The sequence below is a fragment of the Periophthalmus magnuspinnatus genome, chromosome 2 (assembly GCF_009829125.3).
Source record: "Periophthalmus magnuspinnatus isolate fPerMag1 chromosome 2, fPerMag1.2.pri, whole genome shotgun sequence".
In the NCBI taxonomy this organism is placed as follows: Eukaryota; Metazoa; Chordata; class Actinopteri; order Gobiiformes; family Gobiidae; genus Periophthalmus; species Periophthalmus magnuspinnatus.
Window position 1 is genome coordinate 16,736,520 of NC_047127.1, and position 24,001 is coordinate 16,760,520.

Sequence of the window (24,001 nt, forward strand, 5' to 3'; positions counted from 1 at the left end):
GCCCCGCCCCTTGTCTGACGACGTTCACACATTTCTCATATGATTCGCACTAAGCACTGCCCTTTTTCTCAGCAACATTTGTGTGACTCGTGCTATGTCCCGCCCCTTTTCTTGTATGATTCAAACTAGGCCCCGCTCCCTTTCTCTGTCCCGCACTTTTATTTTATTTATTTTTTTATTTGATTGGGACAGTGCATGTTAATGAACATACATGACAAAAGCACGAATGTAAACACGCCGGATTGTAGCCATACGGCTAATTTCCATCCGTAGTTCCACGGGTCAGGGTCACAGGGATCAAAAATACAACAACAATAAAATTTACATTAAACAATGATCAGGCCTTAAATACAATTTTCCAACCATACAATCTTACAATCTTAGTCACTTTGCAGAAAACTCCATTAACATTCACTCAGCTCATTATCCAGACCCACATGCAGCATACAATACTAAAACGGTCCATAAAGGATACACAATATATAATAAACAGCCTGGCACTTGGTGTGGGCAAGTTTGGTTTGCCCAGAGCCAGTTTTTCAGTTGAGCCTTAAATTAATTATATGTTGGGCACTCCCACAGGGATAAAGGGAGGCTATTCCACAGGTTCCCACCTCCGACAGACAGGACCATCTGACCAAAGGTGGTATGTCTGTTGGGTATTTCTTTGCATCTCATGTGTTTCTCATGTGCATCTCATGCGTTTCTCTGACGTCATTGACGCTAAGCCCCCGCCCTTTTTTATCTGTGACAGTCATGTGATTCATGCTAGCCCCGCCCCTTGTCTAACGACATTCACGCAAGCCATTTGCCCCGCCCCTTTTCTCTGTGACAGCCGTGCCATTCACGTTAAGCTCCGCCCCTTTTCTCTAGAAGTCATGTGATTCATGCTAGGCCGTGTCCTTTTTTCTGTGAGTCATGCAATTTTTTCTGTGAGTCATGCAATTCACGCTAAGCCCCATCCACTTTCACTGCAACAGTCATGTGATCCACACTAGGCCCCGCCCCTTTCTCTACAACAGTCTTGTGATTCATGCTGAGCCCCGCCCCTTTTCTCATATGATTCACTATCGTCCCCGCCCCTTTCTCAGCAACAATTGTGATTCATGCTAGCCCTGCCCCTTGTCTGACGACATTCACGCAAGCCATTCGCCCCGCCCCTCGTATCACAGAGGTGTGTTTCACGCTAAGCCCCGCCCCTTTTCTCCGTGACAGCCGTGCAATTCACAGTAATCTCCGCCCCTTTTCTCTGGAAGTCGTGTGATTCATGCCATGCCCTGCTCCTTTTCTTGTATTATTCACACTACGCACCACCCTTTTTCTTTGTAACAGTTGTGACTCATGCTAAGCCCCACCCCTTTTCTCGTATCATTCATGCAAAGCCCTGTCCCTTTTCTCTGCAGCTCATGTGACTCATGCTAACCCTTTTCTCTGATGTCATTCATGCTAAGCCCCGCCCTTTTTCTCTGTGACAGTGGTGCAATTCACGCTAAGACCCGCCCCTTTTCTCTGGAAGTCATGTGATTTACGCTATGCCCTGCCCGTTTTCTCGTATGATTCACGCCCCCTTTCTCTGCAACAGTCATGTGATTCACACTAAACCCGCCTCTTGTCTGACGACATTCACACATCCCATTCGCCCGGCCCCTTGTATGACAGACGTGTGATTCATTCTAATCCCGCACCCGCCCCTTTTCTCGTATGATTCTAGCCTTAGCAGGAAAAATTCGGGGAGATATCCGCTAGCATAAGGCGCTAGCTAATGCTAACATGTCGTTTTTTGAAAAAAACTTAACACTTTTGTAGTCACACTGGCTTTATCTACGCAATTTACCTTGGTATACAACTTATTCAAAGTTGAATAATGCACATCATAATATCACATAAAGGTGACGTACTGTGTGAATTCGGGTTAGCTCCCCGGTGCCCTTTAGCCCCGCCCCATGCTGTGTTCAGCCACTACGCTTTTCAGATTTGTGCTTGTAAAATTACAAATTTGTAAGCGGAAAACGAAAGTCTTTTTTTTTTTTTTTTTTTTTTTTTTTTACAATTACAAACTTTTTGAAACAATTGTACCTTCATAGTTGTGAACTGCTCTTAGTCTGACCTGTCACCTAGAACCTGTTTGCCATGGGAGACCCTACCAGAGGCATAATACACCGGGCAACATAGCACCTAGGATCATTACATACGCAACATACGCAAACTTCCCTACCACGATAAGGTGGCGGTTCAAGGCAGTATTATTATATTATACACTGTTTTCCTTCATGCTGATACCTCATGTGTCCAGCAGATGTCATTGTGTAGAGAGGAGCTGATACCTCATGTGTCCAGAAGATGTCGCTGTGTCCCGCTCTGTTTCACACAGAAAGAAAAAAGCCGTGAAAACTTCCGCCTTCGGTGCTGGATTTTGGAGTTTGAGCCGGGGATTCATGCAGGTAAGAGCCATAAAGGCACTCATTGAGCCCGCGGCATGTAGAACTCGACTTCGGCTCTCAGCAGAAGAATAGCCCGAGGAAAGTGCCCGGAAAGTGGCGTAGTGACGCTCAGGTCCGCTGTCAACTGTTAGCCCAGAGACGGTTAGTCCATCTGCGGACAAACCAACTTTTAACGCTCAAAGTCAGGTTTTAAACTAATTATTTATTCAAAGAAATGTTCAGATCACTTCACCACTTCTATTTCTGTCACTGTTTTGAATCAGAAGTTGTTATATGTTGTAGTTTATTTGTTTTTTCCTGATTTCATGGGTTTGTCCGATAATGGAATCAAGCGCCGGTAGCTTACGTGCAGGGACTTGTCTATTCTTTTTTATTAAATTGCATTCACTTATTTTCCCTGCAGACTTTAATCATGAGCTCCAAAGAGGCCGTGCAGTCCGCTGCCAAAGAATTCATCCAGTTCGTCAACAGGGGAGTGTCGCCTTATCATGGTAATGTGCATAAATATAAAGTATTCTCATGGTAATGTGCATAAATATAAGCTATTTTCATGGTAATGTACATAAATATAAGCTATTATCATGGTAATGTGCAGAAATATAAACTATTCCTCTAATTTTACATTAACTTCTATTTACATTATGTTTATCAAAGTTATAGCCTGTTTCATCTAGTTCTGTTTAGTATAGTCTTTGACTTAATGTGAAAGGAGCATTTTATTATATTTATTCATAATTCATAAAAGAGTTGAGCTTCATTTCCGCCCCAAATTGTTACTACTTCATTGTCTACTACTACTATAAATGTCAACTAGTTTTAAATATACAGTCTATGTTTAAACGTAAATATAAGTTTGTTTTTTTTAATTGAAAGATTGCACGTCATACATACATCCAAATGCTGGGGGCTGTTAAAGTACTGCATTTAAAGTACTGCATTTAAAGTACTTTGTGTATTGTCAACCTTGTAATTATTGTGGCGATTTATCTTTTCTCATTAATTAATCAATCAAAGGTCCAAATATAATATTTATGTATATTATATATGCATATATTAAATACATTTTATATCTTTTGCATAACTGGGTCAATATAAACAAAGTCACGTCTTTCCAAAATTTCATTGTCAATGAACAATTCCAGCATAAATGGAGAAGTTTACATCCCAAGTATTTTAAAATGGGTTACATTTTTAAATACAAAGCGAAATGCTCCGGTGCAGCTGTATTTTATGATCAGCTCTGGTGTTACAAGTTTCCTAAAGATATTAACTGAAAGTCTATTACATCGTCTCATGTTTTATTGCTGGTGTCAGCAGGAACAGTCACTTCTGACTTTGAACTTAAGATAAGTTCAGTTGAGATAAACCTGATGTTTCGCTCGTCTCTAACTTCTGCACTTTGAACTTTGTCCTCCTCCACTTCCACCTATGCTGCTGTGCCCGGCTCTGCTCCATATGGTGGCTGTTACACCTTTGCTGCTCGTGGCCTCTCTGCTGATGAAGTGTGTGCTGAGCTACGTAGGCTGCGTCCCCGGAAGTCTGCTGGTCCTGATGGGGTAGCACCTAGGCTCCTCAAGGAGTGTGCGTCCGAGCTGGCCCTGCCTCTTAAAACTATTTTCAACCAGAGTGTTCGTACTGGACAAGTCCCACTCCGGTGGAAAACGTCATGCCTTGTTCCGGTTCCTAAAGTAGGGAGGCCGACAGGGGTAAAGGAGTACAGACCAGTGGCCCTGACATCTGTCATTATGAAGACTTTTGAGAGGCTTTTACTTCGGATTCTCAAACCACAGGTGCAGCAAGCTGTGGACCCATTACAGTTTGCCTATCAAGAGAAAATGGGGGTGGATGATGCGGTCTTATACATGTTACACAAAACTCTCTCGTTCCTGGATGGGACAGGGGGGTATGTTAGACTCATATTTTTTGACTTCACCAGTGCCTTCAATACAATCAAACCTCAAATTCTAAGAGGAAAGCTGGAGGTGGTTGGAGTGGATCCCATGTTAATCACTTGGATTCACAACTACCTCACAGAACGTCCACAGTACGTCAGGGTGGGTGGCAATATCTGAGACAGTGGTGACAAACATTGGGGCCCCGCAGGGGACAGTACTGTCGCCGTTTCTCTTTACTCTCTACACTGCTGACTTCACATATAAGTCTGAATCCTGTCACATCCAGAAATATTCAGATGATACAGCAGTGGTGGCATGTGTAAAAGGAGAAAACGAAATGGAGTATAGAGACCTTATTGCTGCTTTCACAGTCTGGAGTGAGAGAAATGGTCTTGTTCTAAATATATCTGGTCAGCGCACACAGCTGCAGCTTATAAAACAGGACAAAGCAGACTCTTCTTTCTTAGGAAGCTTAAATCTTTTGATGTCTGTAATGAGTTTCTGCATATTTTTTACCATTCTGTTGTAGCCAGTGCTGTGTTTTTTGGAGTGGTGTGCTAGGGATACAGCATTACTGTGCGGGACCGTAACAGGCTTCATAAGCTAATCAGAAAGTGTGTGTCGGTGATGGGTGGGAGGGTGGACTCTGTTGGGGAGCTGGTGGAGAGGAGGATGAGGAGTCTGATGCAGACCATCCTCAACAACAGCAGACACCCGCTGCACGAGACTGTGGCAGCTCAGGGAAGCAGGCACAGTACCAGGCTTCTCTCGCTGCACTATAGAACTGAGAGGTTCAGGAGATCGGTCATTCCTGCTGCTGTAAGACTGTATAACAGCTCTTGTTAATCGGGTGCACTTTACTATCTTTGTACTGTTTGTGATTTTATACCTGTGTGCAATTTATGTTATGTCTCTGTTTTTGCTGCTGGACAAATGAATTTCCCTGGTCTGGGGATTAATAAAGTATCTATCTATCTAGTTAAGAAAATAAGTACGAAAGTGCCACTGCGTCGTCAGCTTTTCAGTGTTTGACTGTAGTGTTGCACAAATCAGTGGTTTTCAAACTGCACTTTTCCACCTCACTAACCCTGCAGTTTAGATCTGTGCAAACATGTTCTGAAATGTCCCTGTGTGTCAGATGCCCTCCGTGTAGTTTTAGCTCTGTACAAACATTTTCTCAAATGCGATTCCTGTATTAGTTTGTAAGCTCAGATTTCAGTCTTTTTGTGAATTTTTCTGGATGCGTTTAAAAATTTTGAATAGAATTCTATTATTAAAACATGAATCACTTAATCTAATCACAATATTTGTCAGAAAAATTGCAGTTCGATATTTTTCCCAGATTGTCCTAATCTTCACTGATATAGACTGTGCTGTGTGATGCTCTGTGACTCTTAAATCAACTTTTGTGAGATAGTTTTAGTCTGAACTTTGATACTAAAGTAAAAAATATATTTAAACCTTGGTGTTTATTTTTCCCCAGTTGTTGAGGAGTGTAAGCGGCGACTGTTGGCGGCTGGATTCATTGAGCTCAAAGAGTCAGAGCAGTGGGACATCAGACCCTCCAGCAAAGTACAGTTATTGGCAGCAAAAATCCCACAACTATGATTACCTCCAAAGTACAACAGTTCTTTCTCTATTGCAGTACTTTGTGACCCGCAACTACTCCAGCCTGATCGCGTTCGCTGTTGGAGGAAAGTTTCTGCCTGGAAATGGATTCTCTATGATCGGAGCGCACACAGACAGCCCCTGCCTCAGAGTGGGTACAACACATGGACAGGAGAAATCTGATAACCAGAGTAGTCAGATCACTGGGGTAATCGGATAACCCAATAATTAGATCTGATAACTGGTGTGAGTTTACGGCCTAAGTGGGATTTTAGAGTAACTGTTGTATTTGGAAGACACAGTACAATTAATTAAAATCTTTAGCATTTTGATTATTTTCCCCAAATGATTTAATTTAAATTTACTACAAACTCCCAAGCATTTTTTTTATTTATTTATTTTTTTTACCATAAATCTGTAAGAGAGCTGTGAGTCATGTTTTTTACTATAAACATAAGAGAGCTGTGTATATTGGTTAACCGACATATTGTTCTGTCTCTAATAAATAGTAATTTCTGCATGAGCTCCCCCTGCAAGTGTAATCTTGTGAGTTCATTTTGGGCCAGATACATAGAGATTAAGGAATAGTTTTGAGAGCTTTTGCCACGCCCCAATCGGCAGGACCTGTCTAAATTTGACCCAATTTTTTTTCGACTACGCCACTAATCGTTGTTTACATTTGAATAAATGTAAACAACGATCAGTCGATTAGTCGCCTGGCCCTCCTCCGCCCCCCTCCCTCCTCCTCGCCTGGCCGATTTTTCTTGTTTTGTCTGATTTTTCTGTTTGTTTTTGTGTGTAGGCAGCACAGTGGCTGAGTGGCAACACTCATGCCTCACAGCAAGAAGGTTTGGTTCGATCCCCGGGTCGCCCAGGCCTTTCTGTGTGGAGTCTTGCATGTTTCTCCCCGTGTCTGGATGGGATTCCTCCGGGTACTCCGGTTTCCCCCATCAACCAAAACATGAACGCCCATTGAGACAACTGTTGTTGTGATTTTGGGCGTTACAAAAATAAAATGAATTGAATAATCTGATAACCCTAGAAACAGATACCAGTGAGATTTTTGGTGTGCATTTTGTAAGTTTGTCCTTGGGCTCTGTGTTTCAGGTGAAGCCTCGATCAAAGCGCTCGAAACAGGGCTGTGTGCAGGTCGGGGTGGAGTGTTATGGAGGAGGCATCTGGAATACATGGTTCGACCGAGACCTTACTGTGGCCGGGCGTGTCATAGTCAAGGTGTGGACCCGGTGTAGACCTGGAGTACATCTGCAGTGGACCTGGTTTTTAGTCCTGGTTTAGTCCTAGTGTAGACCTGTTTTTTAGTCCTGGTGTAGACCTGTTTTTTAGTCCTGGTGTAGACCTGTTTTTTAGTCCTGGTGTAGACCTCGTTTAATCATTTAGACTTGATGGAAACAAATGGAAACAATGTATTGCTTCCAAAATCATCTTTAGTTTGAAAGACAAGACAAGACAACATGACAAGGCTAATCCGATGCACCCACTGGTTTATATTGTGGTTTAAGAAACTGTCTTGCAATATTTTGTTTTTGTTTTTTTGTATCTAGAGCTGCATGATTTTTAAGGAGTTCAGGCTGCACATTGTAAACAACTCCAGGATGGCAGGGCAACCCATCCTCACTACATTGCATTCAAAGTAGATTTAATGGGTTACCTTAAATCTGATACACTGACTTCACATGTTTCTGTCTCCAGAGCGGGAGCCAGCTGGTCCAACGTCTCGTCCATGTGCCGCGTCCGGTCCTCAGAATCCCACATCTGGCCATCCATCTGCAGAGGGACATCAACGACTCCTTTGGGCCCAACAAGGAGAACCACCTGTACATCTTCTCCTGTCATGGTTTAGGTTTAATCTCCTTAGACTCAGACTTCACCTGTGTATAGAACTGTATTCTTCTTTATGCAGAGTCCCGATCCTTGCCACAGCCGTTCAGGAGGAGCTGGAGACCGGCTCTGCTTCATCTGGAGACGCTAGTGCTGCCAACAACACGGTAAATCTATGAAATGTACAAAATACATCAGCAACATGGTAAAACTACAATATAAATATACTAAATACATCAGCAACACAGTAAAACTACAGTATAAATATACAAAATACATCAACAACACTGTAAAACTATAATATAAATATACTAAATACATCAACAACATGGTAAAATATAAATGTACAAAACAGTAAAAACTACAGTACTGTACAAAATATGTCAAACCTTCTAAAAAGCACGATGATACTGTGCATCATCATCATGCTGGGGAGGGTTCTACAGTTATGTCTATGGTGGAATGTTCAGCAGTTGCTATGGTGACACAATGTACATATTGGCAAAGTCTTAAACTCACAAAAAAAACAAAATGGATTTAAAGGGCACATTTTCAAAAGCCTGTGATCAATACAAACGTTCCTGTTTTGGTGTTTGATTTTCAACAAAAACGTGATCGTGACTCACACTGTTGGCTAATGCTAACTAGCTTGTGACTAATTTTATCCATAAGAGACTTTAACAGCAGCAATTGGTTCACTTGTTGTAATTCCAACTAACCCAGATCTTTCTGGTCAGATTTTGTTAAAATAAAGATCAGATTAAAGTGAATTAATTAAGTTTATTTTGGTTGTTCACATTTTTGAAAAAACAAAACAAAACACATTTTCAATTTGTTTTGATTGCAACCAAAGAAGAATTGGGCTGAAGCCGCATTCTTATGTAAGCCCATACTGACCATCACGTGACACTTCCACAGTCACATGACAAAATCCATTTAGTTTAATCAATATCTTGGACACAGATGTTTTGACTCGTATACAACAATGTGTATGAATGAATTCATGTTGTTGTTTTTTTAAATGTATTTGAACAGTTTTAATTAAATTCATCATTGAGAACATTCCAAAGTATTATTCCTAAAACAGACACATCTTTGTCAAACAGTTCGTTCAAGTTCAGTTCGTTCTTGTTTTACTACATTCGAACCAATGCAAACCTCTTGCGTTATAGCGACTATTTCTGCATTTACAGAAAGACTGATGCCTGTGGGAATATCCTTATTCACAAAACAGAACTGTCAAAATGTTTAACTTTACTATGTCCCTAAATTGTAATATATTTGATTTTATACTATTTATAAAATCAAATATATTACATTATTAGGATCACAGAATCCTGCTTTATTAATTATTCTTATTGCCTTTTTCTGTAGTTTAATTATAGGAGCTACATTTGTTTTACAGGCATTTCCCCAAATTTCCGAGCAATAAGATAAATATGGAAGCACAAGGGATGAATATATATATATATATTCAATAATTTTCCAATACAAAACTAAATAGAACTATCCCAGGTTTGTTTAGTTTAGTTTTTCATTTAGTTAAATCACCACACACTTGTTAGTTTAAACATATTTTATTTAGTTAAATGTGTCAATTCAGTTTAATACTGCAATCCACTTACCTACATCTCCACATGGTCCAAACAAAGAGAGGGCGTGCCCTATGTCGGCCATTTTTATAGGCTTGGGTGTGGTCATGGGCCAGAGTATGTGGAGGGGAGAACTGGTTTAAGTTTGTTTATTTTCTTTGTGTGAATGTCTTATGTATTTTGTTTCAATGTTGTAAGTGTTTAGTTATTTTGTTAAACACTATTTAGTTAAGGGACTTGGGTTCTGAGAGATGGTTTTAATATGATACAGCTAATGTTATACCCACAGCACCTGTGAAGGATATGGTGTATGCCAGGGGGAGGTGCTTCCTGTGCAGGAGGGTATTTAATCAGGGCTAATTAGTAATTAGCCATTGAAAGACATCAGTGTAGCCAGGGTACATGTGGCTTTTCCCCTTAGTTGTTTAAGTTCTGCTGCTTTGTTATGTTGAGCACAGTTAATTTCTTGGTAAATATGTATGTTTGGGGTTTTTTTTGTCCACGGAGTACCCCGATGCTGCAAATAAATCTTGTCAATTGGGACTTTTCTGAGCCTGCCTCCTACTTCGACCACTTCGGGCCAGCTTTCCCACACGCAGTATTTCTTATTGAATACAGATTTTGATATTTTACTTATGATGCCCTGTAAATGTGGGTTTAGTCCTGATGCCCTATATATGTAGGTTTAGTCCTGATGCCCTGTATATGTGGGTTTCATATCTGATGATCTATGTTCGCTCCCAGGAACCTTGTCTCGTTCTATTTCCAAAACAATTTTAGATTAGAATTTGCCTTACTGGATCCAAAAATCATGAATTTTGTCTTCTCGGTCAAGGATAACTTATTTAAATCAAACCATTTTTTAAAATTGTATCAAATCTGTTTCAACTCGTGGAATTAACTGATCAACATCAAATCCTGAGCAATATAAACCAAAAGCAAAAATAACCAGCTCCAAAATTTAGATACTTTACAAATGTCATTTAAATAAAGAATGAATAACTTTGGCCCCAGAACAGACCCTTGGGGAATTCCGCATGATCCAAAACACTCACAGTTCTGTAAAAGTAAATTATGGTCAATAGAATCAAATGCTTTACCTACATCGATAAATATACCAAGTGTATTTTTTTTATCAACTGCTGATGATTGATCTAATAATTAAATGGGCCTATAGTTAGTGACTTGTTGCTTATCACCATCTTTATAGATTGTGAGGACTTTAGCCAGTTTCATTTTCTCAGCAAATGTTCCAGTTACAAAAGAACTGTTGCAGATATAAGTTAAAGGCGTAACTCCTCGATCACCGACATATCAATGTTAAAATCCCCTCATAACAAAAGACCCTTACTACTTTGTTTAGAATATAACTCCTGTTAAATTAATTTCAACAGTAATGCATTCAAACAACTCATCAACAGAAAAGTTCTTACATTTAATACCCCTTTACGAATAAAGCAACTCCACCTCCCTTTTTGTTTTTCATATTTTGATTAAATAAATTATAAACTTCTAATTCATTATCCAGTTCTTTATCGTCACATAGTCTCTGAGATACACTGCCCGGCCCAAAAAAGTCGGCACCTGGATTTAACTAAGCAAATAGGTGCGAGCCTCCTGCAGTTGGTCAGATCTAGGTTCAGCAACAGCCTGTGCTCAAAGAATGAGGTCAGCTTGACTACCTAAATATACTGAATGACCGGGTTATTCCATCAGTGGTTTTTTTTCTTCCCTGATGGTACGGCCATATTCCAAGATGACAATGCCAGGATTCATCTGGCTCAAATTGCGAAAGCATGGTTCAGGGAGCATGAGACATCATTTTCACACATGGATTGTCCACCACAGAGTCCAGACCTTAACCCCATTGAGAATGTTTGGGATGTGCTGGAGAAGGCTTTGTGAAGCGGTCAGACTCTACCATCATCAATGCAAGATCTTGGTGAAAAATTAATGCAACACTGGATGGAAGTAAATCTTGTGACATTGCAGAAGCGAAATCGAAATAATGCCACAGCAAATGTGTGCTGTAATCAAAGCTTAAGGCGGAACAACCAAATATTAAAGTGTGATTTTTTTTTTTTTTGCCAAAGTTACTCCTCATGTACCTTATACATTCTGAGCATCCTAATTGTTCACCATGATGAGTGCATAAGCGCTTTTCACAGCTCTCAGAGGCCAGTACAGAGTTTTGCCGTCACTGTAAAGCTAACAGTGCGTGTCCTGCTTTTCTGAAATTGAATTCAGACACAGTGGACTTCACGGTTTAAAAAACATGGGAAAAAATTAGCACAGGGGCTTTACCACTCTATATGCATCTTGTGTGTTAATCATATACTTTTAAAATATTTGTTTCCAGGCAGAGAAGCACCCTCCTGCTCTCCTGAAGCTCCTCTGCTCCGAGCTGTCTATGGAACCAAACCATCTAGTGGACTTTGAGTTGTGCCTCGCAGACACTCAACCTGCAGTGAGTCATGAGCTTTAAACTAGTCTTAGACAGGGTTCAGACCCGGCTCAGACCCGGGTTCTGTTACAGGTTTAGAACGCACTTAGACCTGGTTTAGATCTGTTTTTAGCCCTATTTTAGTTTTGTTTTAGATCGGGTTTAGCATTGGTGGAAAGAGTATTTTAATACTTTATCATGCCTGCTTTTTACTTAAAAATATAATCATTTTAAAGAATTTTGGCAGCATTTTCCGCTCAGTCCTTTACAGTTTAAACCTTAGTGTGAAATTTGAGGATCATGACAATGTCAAGTGAAAGTTCAAACCTGGTTTAGTGGTAGTTTACCAGGGTTCATAGATTATAGTTTAAATGTGAAATTAAAATGTAACCTGTTTTGTTGACTTTTCAGGCTCTGGGTGGAGTTTATGAGGAGTTCATTTACTCTCCTCGTCTGGACAACCTGCACAGCTGCTACTGCGCTCTACAGGTCAGCTACTGTACTACATGTATGCCACTGGTAATTAACGTTTGGTTCCAAAATAAGACTGTGAATGTGCTGTCTTTCAGGGTTTGTTGGAGTCATGCTCTGGAGAGTCTCTGTCCAAAGACCCAAATGTGAGAATGATCACTCTTTACGACAATGAAGAGGTGAGTGCTGAGATGAAATTATGTGATATGACGACTGCTTCAATATTAGATAGTACACACTGGTCTCATTGTGTAAAATTAGTGCTTTTACTGTATATCTGCACTGGGGCACATTTTACATTTTACATGGACAATAATCGGGTACAGTTCCTTTTTTAATATGTAGCTTTTGATTGTTAAAGAGGGCCTAAGCAACTTTTTGGAGATGTCCCATGTGGAGATTACCACGTTTTAACGTTGTTCCCTCATCAAAAACATGCTTGAAGAGGTTTTACATGTCATCCATGCATGTTTGACTCAGCTAGTGATCTCTCCCGGGTCCTATACAAACCCTCCTTCCCTGTAAGTTACTGTCAATGCTTCGTCCACAAGCCTTTGTCACCACGCCTGATGTGATGTGCAGTAGTTTTATTAGTGGAATGCAAGCTCATTGTGTTGTGATGTTGCTCTGAAGGGGGAGTGACTTAATGCATAGAGCTAAGTAAGGAGGGACTCAGAGCATCAAAAACTAAACTGAAACTTCTTACACGTCTTAAAATGTTGTATTCTGCAAACATCTGATCTAAACATGTCACATGTTAGCAATTAATAGCCCATAGAAGTGTAATACCCCCTCTTTAAAGTAACCCGTTAACTCTCCTTTGCCACCTGCAGGTTGGCTCTGAGAGTGCACAAGGCGCTCAGTCCAACCTGACGGAGCTGATCCTGTCCCGAGTGTCTTCATGTCCCTCAAATCTCACAGCGTTTCAGCAGGCTGCTCCGCTGTCCTTCATGATCTCTGCGGACATGGCCCATGCCTGCCACCCCAACTACACGTATGTAAAACTGTCATAGAGTCTGTATGTAAGAAAAAGTATTCATGTTTTCAAATAAGTACTTGATGGGATAGTACCTGTGGTATCACCTCAAACCATCATTTCACTAAATAAAGGTGTTGTCTTTTATTTTTCGTCTAGTGTGTAGTGTCGTGTCTTTGTGGTCTCTCTCTTCACTGTTTTTCTGCTGTTGGCTTGATTTTCTTCTTTTCTGATTTTGTACTCGGGTACAAAGTAAATATTGATCATAGCTGTTGACTTTTCTGTTTGTACTTAAACTATAGCAGCTCTGCTTATTTTAGATTTAGTCTTTTGAACTTTTACAGGAGAAAATGCCATAAGTGTAACACTCGTGTAACACTCGTGCACATTTACTGCTCACTTATAAAGTTCCACAGACTGATGTCATCCTCATGACCTCTGTACAACATATCCATGTCATTCATGTTTGTTTTACTAAAGGTTTTGTACGTTTCAGAGAGAAGCATGAAGAAAACCATAGACCTGCTTTCCACAAGGTGAATTTGGGAATGATTTATTGTCCCACTTTTAGTAAAATCCTGTTGATTAAATATTTTTGTTCAGGGCCCTGTGATAAAGTTTAACAGTAACCAGCGCTATGCCACCACAGCCGTGACTGCCGCCATCGTGAGAGAGGTGGCCAGTCGAGCCCAAGTCCCTCTGCAGGTCAATCCTCTGCTCCATCTGCTCCTCCTCTGCATCCTCTGCTCCCCTGACCCTCTCCTCGGTGTCCTCTGCTACATCTGACCCTCTCCTCTGCTTTAGGATGTGATGGTGCGTAATGACAGCCCATGTGGTACCACCATCGGTCCGATCCTGGCTGCTCGTCTGGGAGTTCCTGTGGTGGATATTGGGGCTCCTCAGCTCTCCATGCACTCCATCAGAGAAATGTGCTGCACCTCCAGTGTCCTGCAGAGCACCACCCTGTTCAAGGTGACCTGCAGCACAATCGCACCCCTTTAGAGCGCAATTTAGTCCTGGTTTAGGCCCCATTTAGGCCCCAATTAGTCTTAGGTTTAGTCCCAGTATTGACATTGGTTTGGCATTTCCTTTAATAATAAGGCACTGTACCTTATTTTTACAGTCTTAAAACATGTAAAACAGAACTAGTTAATTTTAAACAGTTTGCAGTGGTCCAAAGTTATTTCTCACCTTTATGTATTCGTAATATCCATATTATTCACTGCTATGAGTTATAAACTCACTAATAACACTAATAATAAGCACTTTTGCAACTTTTATTTAATTAAAGTGACAGTGAAACTCCAGTCTGATCTCTGACAACAACTAGCATGCTAACGCACACTTCCTGAGAATCTGACATAATAAAACACTTAATAATTAAATGCAGACAGTACACAGCAGACTTATCTTGACTTCAAGAGCTGCTATGTAGTATGTCTGTACTAGAGTGACATTCAGTCTGTGTCAACGTCATTTCAGAATAATTGCAAAGATTCTTCCTTTTTTCCAGGGCTTTTTTGAGCATTTCCCGTCAGTCCGAAGTTCTCTGGTCGTGGATTAAACCTGAGATAAACCAAGAAAATATGAAGCAAGTTGTATTTGTCAAAGCTCTCCTGTGTGTCCTCTGAAAGGCACCGTCACACTAAAGAACAGTGAACTTTTAAAGGCACTTAAGGCGATCGAGTTGGTGACAATAAACTGTGAGAGTTTTGTGCCTGTCTGGTTTTTACTGGGATATAAAGCTTTTTTAGAACCTATGGGCTCATTTACGTTTATGGGGATAAAAGGTTTGAAATGGGTTTAAAGATGCAAATGTTATGTGTACATTTTTCTCAAACTGCAGTGTGCAAAACAGTATTATGTATATGTATGTATATTATATTTTTGCTTAATTAGGGGTCAGATGTAGAATAGTCCTTTTATAGACCTGATTGTAGGTGACGATGTACCAGGTACACCATACTTGGTGTAAAGGCAAGCCTCGGGGAAAAAAAGAATTTCAAACTATCAAACAATACTTATCTGTGAAGTAAATCAAGATTTCATAAAGTGGAATTATGTGGAGGCAGCAAAATAAACTAAAACTATTAAAACATCAAGTTAAGCTATAGCAAATACAGTTGTCATGTTGGCATCACAGTTCTACTTTTTAATTTACGCATAATTACATACATTGTGTCAATTTTGATCATGTTGCTTTGTTTGAGCAGTACAATTATTATTTGTAGCAGCCAGCAGTCCTGTGCCACCAGCTACTAGACTAACAGAGCCCAAAGGTGTTACAACGAGCCCGATACTTGTGTGTTCAGTGAAGAATCCTTTTATTGTCATTTTCTACACTTACACAACCACGTCAAAAACTGTATGCCTCTGCTCTGTAGCATTGCTTATCTGTTAATTAGCCTTTAACTGGCACACCTGGGCACACCCTGCAAGACCAACTAGGAAGCACAGTGCCACACAGTGGCTGGCAGTGCAAACATACACAAGGGTCTCACAATGGCTCATTATTATTTTTACATTATTATTATTATTACCACATTCAAGTGAAATAGACAGCCTCATACAGGGGGAAGTTATTTATAGATTGCCTGGCAAATCCTGACTGACATCTATTTTTATAAAGTCTGGCCCATATTTCCTCCGCGCCTTGACCCAGAACCAAATGTGATTGTCCAATCAGATTTATTTAAGTGATGCATGTGAAACGAAGGAGTTCATTGGTCACCCATCATTTACAAACCAAATGTCTTTTCTCTCTCCTCAGATTAACAGATTTTAGTTCTTTGCTCACTGATTCTGCAGAAATCTGCCATGTTTTTCAGCCCCCATGATTTTTTTATTTATTTTTTTTTACTTTTTTGACACAATGTGTGTCCCCGATTGGCTAATCCTCCTGTCAATCACTCCCTTCTAAAAAGGGAGAGATTCAAGACTCACATCTTCATAAAGTATTGAAAAAGTGTATTCTGGAACGCAGACAAAATGGTGCACCGAAACCTCATTTCAAACCTTGGGTCTACAGGAACCTGCAACCTTATTTTAAAGTCTAAATAATGACACTTCTTTGATTTGGACCTACCTCCAGTTGTCTCCATTCATACTATGGCATTCAACTAATCTTTAATGGAGATGGACAGGGGGCCACAACAACACCAGGTTACAGGTCAGATCTGTGAAGAGACGACCCTGCTGTAAGTTGCTGCTGTTAATTATGTAGCTCAAACTGAAGTTACAGATGCTAAACGAAGCTAATGGATAATATTTAACTGAACTGGGCTTGGGTACCCTGTGTTTCCGTGGAGACGCGTGTGTGTGTGAGTTTTGTCCCTCTGGGCTCGCCCTACAGGAGCAGCTCTGATGAGCTCTGACTTTGTTTTGAGGCTGTTTTGAGCATGTTTTTAGATCTGAGTGTGCAGGGTGTCCCCAGAGGTAAGACCCGGACAAACGCACTTTAAATGCGTTTTATTTAAATCATCCATAACAGCCGTAAAGTAGCGCTCTTTACGCACACCAGCGTGGTTTCCATGGAGACGTGCGCAACGAGCCAAAGCTGCGAGAAAACTGCACTTTTAAATTAATGTTCCGAATAATAACAGCTTTTAAATATAATATTTTGTTCATAATTATGCGCAGAAATAATAAAGAAATGTCCAAAAGTAGAGATAGACAATGAGAACTAGCTGTCATGATGAGTTCGACACACCAACTGTAGACTTTTATTCAACTGAAATATCTTTAGAATTGGACTCTTGTGTAGAAGTGAACACATGATCCACAAATGTTAAACTTATCTTTATTGGTTTGGGATCTGATCTTTGGGGTTGTGCTTTCTGTAGCTCTAAAATAAAGTTTATTTATACAGAAAAGACATTGAACTTTGTGCCAGTTTTTGTTTCATGTGGATAGGTCCAGGAATTACAGAGACATGAACCATTAACCAGGTCAACACATCTGTAATCTGACAGTAGCACAGACACCTCCACCTTGACATCTCCCCTGACCTCCACCTCAGGTTAAATGATTCTACAGGGACGCCACAAGAGCTTAAGATATCATCTTTGGGTTTTTTTTTCCAGCTGAAAGCCGAGTGTTGGAGATGTGGACATGATCCCAAGGCGAAAGAAGACTCCAGTGAGAGAAGTCTCATACACAAGATTACACAACGACTCAGAGCTCACGGTGAGCAGAGTAACATCAAATTACACTGCATTACTTCACATTATACTATATTACATCACACTGTGCTATATCACATAACATTACACACGTATTACAGACAGAAACTGGATGCTCCTTGGGTCACTCTCCTCATTACATCTGAGAGGAAACTTCATTTAAGGGGCAGAAATACAAAGAGACAAGTGCCTGAGTAATGATGTTTCCATTCATTTAGTCCACAATCTGTTTATAACTAGAGTGTCAGATGTCTGTGTGTCCCTCGGTCATCTAAGTCTGATCCAGAGTAAAAGCCAAAGTAAAATCTGTCAACTGGACAAAGAGTTGTAGAAGTGATTACAGAAGGAAGGATTGTCTTTCCAAAAAGAATTGCTTCTTTAACTCCCCAAGCCACAAACAAAGTAATGTGTCTACTACATTCAGAGTGCAGTGAGCATTATATTGGAGAAACTAAACAGCCACTCCATAAGAGAATGTATCAACACCGTCGAGAGAGCAGCTCAGGACCCCAGTCTCCTGTACATCCCCATCTCAAAGCCACTAACCACTCCTAGACATCATCTATAACTACATCCTCAGACCCAAAGCAAACAAAGGAAACAAAGAAAACAAATGAGATAGCCAGTAGACTTGTTTAGGCTGAATGGTTATGCTAAGTAGGTCTCAGGCTCAATTCACACTTTATGTGGCTCAACAGACCTAGCCTACAAACAGAAACTGAAAACAAAGCTGTTTCCAGTTTCAGTGTAGTTAGCTCCTCCCTTTAGACAGATATAAGGCAGTGTCCAGCAGTAACCTGACCAGAACTGAAGAAGTATCTTGGATGAACAGCCAAGCATCTACTACAACTTTTTGTCCAGTTGACAGATTTAACTTCGGCTTTTACTATAGAGTGTCAGATGCCCTGCCAAATGACTGAAATCTGAACTTTAAACTAATCTAAGAATCCCACGCATTTCAGAACATGTTGAACTGGCTTGAGCCAAGACCTGGCTACGATGACCCCCACACTACTGTGGATAAACTGCCCTCTAACCTTTAGTTGAGTGGCTCTGACCCTTAGTTCAGCGGCTCTGTCCTTAGTTGAGTGGCTCTTAGTTGAGCGGCTCTGGCTCTTAGTTGAGTGGCTCTGGCTCTTAGTTGAGTGGCTCTGAGCCTTAGTTGAGTGGCTCTGGTTCTTAGTTCAGTGGCTCTGGCTCTACAGTCTTGAACTCTATCTGAAAATGGATGCACATTAGTCCTGGACACATCTGCAGCTGTCCGTCCAGGGGAGTGGATCTCTCCTTCACTGTGGTTCTTCTCGAGGTTTCTCTTTTTCCACTATTTTTAAAATGTTTAAATTTGTTTTGTTTTTCCCTCTAAGGACAGGGTCGACACACAGGGAGGGCATCGAACACACAGGGACAATTCAGGGTTAACTGGATTTTGTTCTTTGCACATTCTAGTTTCTAAAGAGCCACAGCCTTTGTGATTTCATAATGACACAAACTCAGATTGTGATGTCTTGTTCCTGCCTCATGTGCAGTGTGTTCTCTTGTTCAGAGGCTGTACATGATTGAGAGGAGACTGGGTAAAGGGAACTACGGCGTTGTGTACAAAGCCACACACATTGAAACACAAACGCTCTGGGCCATTAAGGAGATCTGCAAACCCGAGGTACACCTGAGTCTACACGGCCCTGCTCACACATACATCCCAGGAACATGACTGTCTAATCTCTCAGTCGTCCAGGTCTGATCCATGGTAAAAGCCAAAAATAAAATCTGTCAACTGGACAAAAAAACTGTAGGAGTGAAGACATTTCACTGCTCATCCAAGCCGCTTCTTCAATTCTGGTCAGATCACTGCTGGACACTGCCTTAAATTTCTCTGAAGGGAGGAGCTACCTACACTGAAAGTAACACACCTATATACAGTTTCTGTTTGTAGACAAGGTCTATTGAGCTACACTAAGTGTGCACTGTGCCTGGGTCATAGTCAGCATATTCATAAAGATATAAGGGAGTGTCCAGCAGTATCTGACCAGAACTGAAGAAGTGTCTTGGATGAGCAGCCAAATGTCTTCACTCATGCAATTTTTTGTCCAGTTGACAGATTTTATATTTTTACAAAATATCAGAACATTCAGTGATCCGGGTTCATACGTGCACCAGCACCGGAACCAGGTCAACTTCTTTCATCGTTTCACATTATTTTAAATGAATGAAAATAGAATTGGCTTTATTATTACTGCTGTAATCCTTTAGTGGTTTTGTCAACAGACTCTGTGCACAACAGCACCCCCAACCTCACTGTTAGCGTCACTGCTTCCTGTTTAGTGTTATATCTATGAGGTCACAGGTCACGCTAAAATGAATAAATATTTAAACATCAGGCAGTAGACAGAGAGCTGCAGAGCTTTTGTTGCCCCTGTCCCAGCTTTATTGGAATGTGTTGCAGACATCAAATTGAAAATTTGTGAATATTTGCTTAAAAACTATAACGTTTATCAGTTTAAACATTAAATATCATATCTTTGTAGTTTATTCAGTTCAGTATAGGTAAAAGGATTTGCAAATCATTGTATTCTGTGTTTTTTTTAAGTTTTACACAGCGTCCCAACTTGGAATTGGGGTTGTATTAGTTAATCAAGATACCAGTTTGATGTAGCGCTGCTAGAAAATACCTTACAATGCTAACGCTAATCCTAGCGCTAATGCAAATTTTTTGGCATAATAAATTTTAAAACAGCACCACAAATTGAAATATTCTACATATTAAAATAACTACGTAGTCTTTATTTTAATTAATTTGAATTGTTATAGGTTGTTTATTTTTAATGTTTTCTGATTTTCTGCACAGGCGTAATTGCAGTTTGTGTCAGATACATAGAGATTCGTAATAGTCAGCTAATCCATTGGCAGTTTCGTCGACTACAGGCCTAATTCACACATAAGCCTTCCCTGCATATTTCTGATACTTTACCTAGGAAATTACCAGATCAGAAATGTAGGGAAAGCTGTGGCTTTGTTCACACATCACCCAGGTCTGGTAAATTTCAGACACATTCCCAGGTCAGGCTGTCTATGTGAACGGGGCTTGTGACTCCTGTGTTTGTGTGCAGCCTGGGCACCCGCGCTGGAAGCTCCTGGACAACGAGATAGAAATCCTCCAGAGAGTGGACCACCCCAACATCATCCACCTGCGGGAGGTCCTCAACACAGCTCAGGTGAGGAGCAGACCAAACCAGGCCAAATCATAAGACCAGACCTGCTCAGTGGGAAACGAGACCAGAGGCCAAAGCGATCCAAATGATACTATTACAGTGTATTTTCAGAATCTTCTGTCTGGTGGGTAATGTCTCCAGAAGCTTGATTTGACTGGACTGAATTTATCACAGTGATGTTACCGTATTTCTGGACTTTAAGTCACACTTTTTTTCATAGTTTGTCTGGGGTTGCGACTTCTACTCAGATGTGACTTATATGTGAAATTATTAAAATATATAATTTCACATCTTCATTATTGTCACACTGACAACTGCACAGAATCAGAATCCTTTTATTGCCATCGTTTGTGAACACAGTTCACAAACTAGTAACTTACTTCGGTGATAAAGTGCAACATAAAACACACTGAATAAATACAAATACAAATAAGGGCATGCACGAAGTTAAAAAAGATATGTGTAAAAAATCAAATAAAATACTTAAAGGTAGAAAATATATACAACAGCAGCATCAGAACAACAGTGCAAACATGACTTATTAAAGTGACCGGTATTATAAAGTGTCCAGTTTTGTGCAAATGTTATAAAGTGTTCATGAGACAAATGGCAGAGGGGAAGAAACTGTTCTTATGACGAGAGGTTCTGGTCCCAATGGACCGTAGCCTCCTGCCAGAGGGAAGTGGCTCAGATAGTCCATGTCCAGGGTGAGAAATGTCAGCTGCTATACGGCCTGCTCGCCCCCGAGTCCTGGAGACGTACAGGTCCTGTATCGATGGAAGGCTGCAGCCAATCACCTTCTCAGCAGAGCGCACAATGCGCTGCAGTCTCTGTTTGTCCCTGGCAGTGGCCCCAGTGAACCACACAGTGATGGAGGAGGTGAGGATGGACTCAATGATGGCCGTGTAAAACTGCACCATCATCTGGACCGGCCCTTTGTGTTTCCTCAGCTGCCGCAGGTAGAACATCCTGTGCTGGGCTCTCTCCTCCTGTGGGCTGGGCTCTCTCCTCCTGTGTGAGAGATGAGTCCGATGAGGGTGGTGTCATCCGCAAACTTAACCAGTTTGACGGAGTCGTGGCTGGAGGTGCAGCAGTTGGTGTACAGGGAGAAGAGCAGGGGAGAAAGTACACAGCCCTGCGGAGTTCCTGTGCTGATGGTCCGAGTGTCTGAGACATTGTTCCCCAGCCAAACGTGCTGTCTCCTGTCTGTCAGGAAGTCAGTGATCCACCTGCAGGTGGAGTCAGGCACGTTGAGCTGAACGAGCTTGTCCTGGAGCAGAGCAGGGAGGATGGTGTTGAACGCAGAGCTGAAGTCCACAAACAGGATCGTGGCGTAGGTTCCCAGGGTGTCCAGATGCTGGAGGATGGAGTGAAGGGCCAGGTTAATGGCGTCGTCTACAGACCGATTGGCTCTGTAGGCAAACTGCAGAGGGTCAAGGAGGGGGGAGGACGACGGCACTCTAGGCTTGTGTACCAGTATGACAGCCATCTACTTCCACAACGGCACTTCATCTGCTTCCGGAGCAGATGGAGTTGTTCAGAAGTGACACCGAGGATGAAGAATTCAATGGATTTAGTGATTTGGAGTGAGATCCAGAATAAACTTGTTAGCTTGTTTTTTATGCTTTATTTATCTGATTAACTGTTAATATCTTCTATAAACATACAGACACATATTCAGTTCTGTCTATGCTTCATACACATGTTTACATATGTGTTAGGTAACGGTTGAATACACATGTTACAGTTCACTTTTTTAACCATTAGATGGTGCTGTTGTGTTTGTAATACCTGTAAGAAAACTGACTCATTTTCTTTTATACACTTCATATGTAATTTTCCCTTATTTATTTCCCCTTAATTTATAAGACCAAGGTGATGATTTTTCATTTGGAAAAATATTGTAAATGTTTACTTTATCATAAGTCTAGTTTAAGGTTGTGAGCATTATTAAGTTTTCGGTTCACCAGATTGTTTACTCACAGGACAAAGTGGTATGTATATTTTCCATGTGTTCATGTACAGTTTTGTGTGTATATGTGATATGAGCCAGAGCTTATGTTATATTTGATGTGTTTGTTAGTTCTACGGTGTGAACTGTGATGAAGAAGTAAGACCACAGTAAACATCAGTGAAAAGAACTCTCGAGTCTCTCATGTTTGTGGATAAGTCGACATATGTTACGCTAATGTAGCACATCTGATTAACTTTTAACATCTTACGTAAACATACCAGATACGTATTCAGTAAAATTATAAGTTGCCTTTAAAGACAAAATGTCTGTTCTTGGTCTCGGATTTTGTGAACTAAATTTCTCCAACTTATAGTCCAGTGTGGCTCATACTTGTTTTTTTCTTCATTATTACACATTTTTTCGCTGGTTCGACTTGTACTCCGGAGCAATGTACAGTCTGGAAAATACGGTAGTTATCAGTTTCTCATTACTGAAACTCGTGTGTATGCTCACTGTGCTGTTTCAGAAAATGTACCTAGCCCTGGAGCTGTGCGCCGGAGGAGACCTGAAGCAGCTCCTGAAGAAGAAACGTTTTCTGACAGAGGATGAGGCACGGCCCATAATATGCGCCTTAGCCGAGGTTGTGGTGTACCTGCACCGCAGAGGTGAGAGAGGGACGGAGGGGACAGGGGGGTGTCACCTGATCAATCTCAGGTCTGTTTGCCTGTCACACCGCTGTCCTCAGTCGCACATGTTGCCCTGGTAACAGTCCAAACACAAAGACCTGGCCTTGGAGCAAAACCGTTTCATGTTGACTTGATGAATGAGGGTTAGCAAAGAGCATTAGCAAACATTGATAAAGACTTGCAGTCTGAACATACTGTTTAATTTTGGAAATGTGCACATCAGATCATGAGGTGTGTGCACATCAGGCAGGGAACTACATGGACCATGATCCTTTGCTGCAATAATGTGAATTGTTACTAAAACAGTTTACTTCCCTCAGATATTGCACATCGAGACCTCAAACTTGAAAACATCCTTCTGAAAAACCCGGTGGAGGACAACAATACTCCAATCATCATAAAGGTGACAAAATTACTGCACACAGCCCATCAGTGAAAGTGTTTCTGACAATGATACATAAGTATAGTTTGTCTGCTGTTTGTGTTTTGTCCTGTAGGTGGCAGACTTTGGCTTGGCCATGCAGACTGATGTGGGAGGGGCTGGGATGGGGACCCTGATGACCCAAGTCTGTGGGACCCACGCTTACATGGGTAAAGATCATAGTGCATAACACACACGTACATTTATAAGCTCACATAATAATAAAAAAAATAGTGTGTAAAAGTTCATACATCCTATTTTATGTTGTTTAATTTAAAAATAAACATG

General features: G+C 40.9%; 2 protein-coding genes across 4 annotated transcripts; both read left to right on the plus strand.

Moving 5' to 3' along the window:
• The first annotated feature begins 2,361 nt into the window (after positions 1-2,361).
• dnpep (aspartyl aminopeptidase) lies at positions 2,362-15,338 on the plus strand. Of its 3 annotated transcripts, none has more exons than XM_033977814.2 (15): positions 2,362-2,441; positions 2,845-2,932; positions 5,820-5,908; positions 5,982-6,095; positions 7,052-7,177; positions 7,655-7,779; positions 7,866-7,950; positions 11,735-11,842; positions 12,230-12,307; positions 12,388-12,468; positions 13,123-13,283; positions 13,762-13,801; positions 13,869-13,970; positions 14,070-14,237; positions 14,779-15,338. In XM_033977814.2, exons 1-15 carry the CDS (start codon positions 2,436-2,438, stop codon positions 14,827-14,829), a joined length of 1,422 nt encoding a protein of 473 aa, XP_033833705.1. In that variant the 5' UTR covers positions 2,362-2,435; the 3' UTR covers positions 14,830-15,338. The 3 variants fall into 3 exon arrangements, with proteins under 3 accessions (XP_033833705.1, XP_033833720.1, XP_033833713.1); XM_033977829.2 differs by lacking the exon at positions 2,362-2,441 and adding an exon at positions 2,557-2,622 and having other exon boundaries at positions 14,779-14,976; XM_033977822.2 differs by lacking the exon at positions 2,362-2,441 and adding an exon at positions 2,561-2,582 and having other exon boundaries at positions 14,779-14,975.
• Positions 15,339-16,639: 1,301 nt separating this feature from the next.
• On the plus strand, positions 16,640-23,903 carry LOC129457048 (serine/threonine-protein kinase 33-like). Its single transcript, XM_055228781.1, has 7 exons — positions 16,640-16,700; positions 17,348-17,450; positions 18,990-19,103; positions 20,551-20,655; positions 23,133-23,271; positions 23,613-23,695; positions 23,790-23,903. Exons 2-7 carry the CDS (start codon positions 17,376-17,378, stop codon positions 23,901-23,903), a joined length of 630 nt encoding a protein of 209 aa, XP_055084756.1. The 5' UTR covers positions 16,640-16,700; positions 17,348-17,375.
• The last annotated feature ends 98 nt before the right edge of the window (positions 23,904-24,001 follow it).

Coding starts and splice junctions, on each gene's coding strand:
- LOC129457048 (XM_055228781.1), top strand. CDS start 17,376: ATGATCCCAAGGCGAAAGAAGACTCCAGTGAGAGAAGTCTCATACACA. Junction 19,104..20,550: donor AGGAGATCTGCAAACCCGAG/GTACACCTGAGT, acceptor GTTTGTGTGCAG/CCTGGGCACCCGCGCTGGAA. Junction 23,696..23,789: donor ATACTCCAATCATCATAAAG/GTGACAAAATTA, acceptor TTTGTCCTGTAG/GTGGCAGACTTTGGCTTGGC.
- dnpep (XM_033977814.2), top strand. Junction 11,843..12,229: donor TCGCAGACACTCAACCTGCA/GTGAGTCATGAG, acceptor TTGACTTTTCAG/GCTCTGGGTGGAGTTTATGA. Junction 13,284..13,761: donor GCCTGCCACCCCAACTACAC/GTATGTAAAACT, acceptor TGTACGTTTCAG/AGAGAAGCATGAAGAAAACC.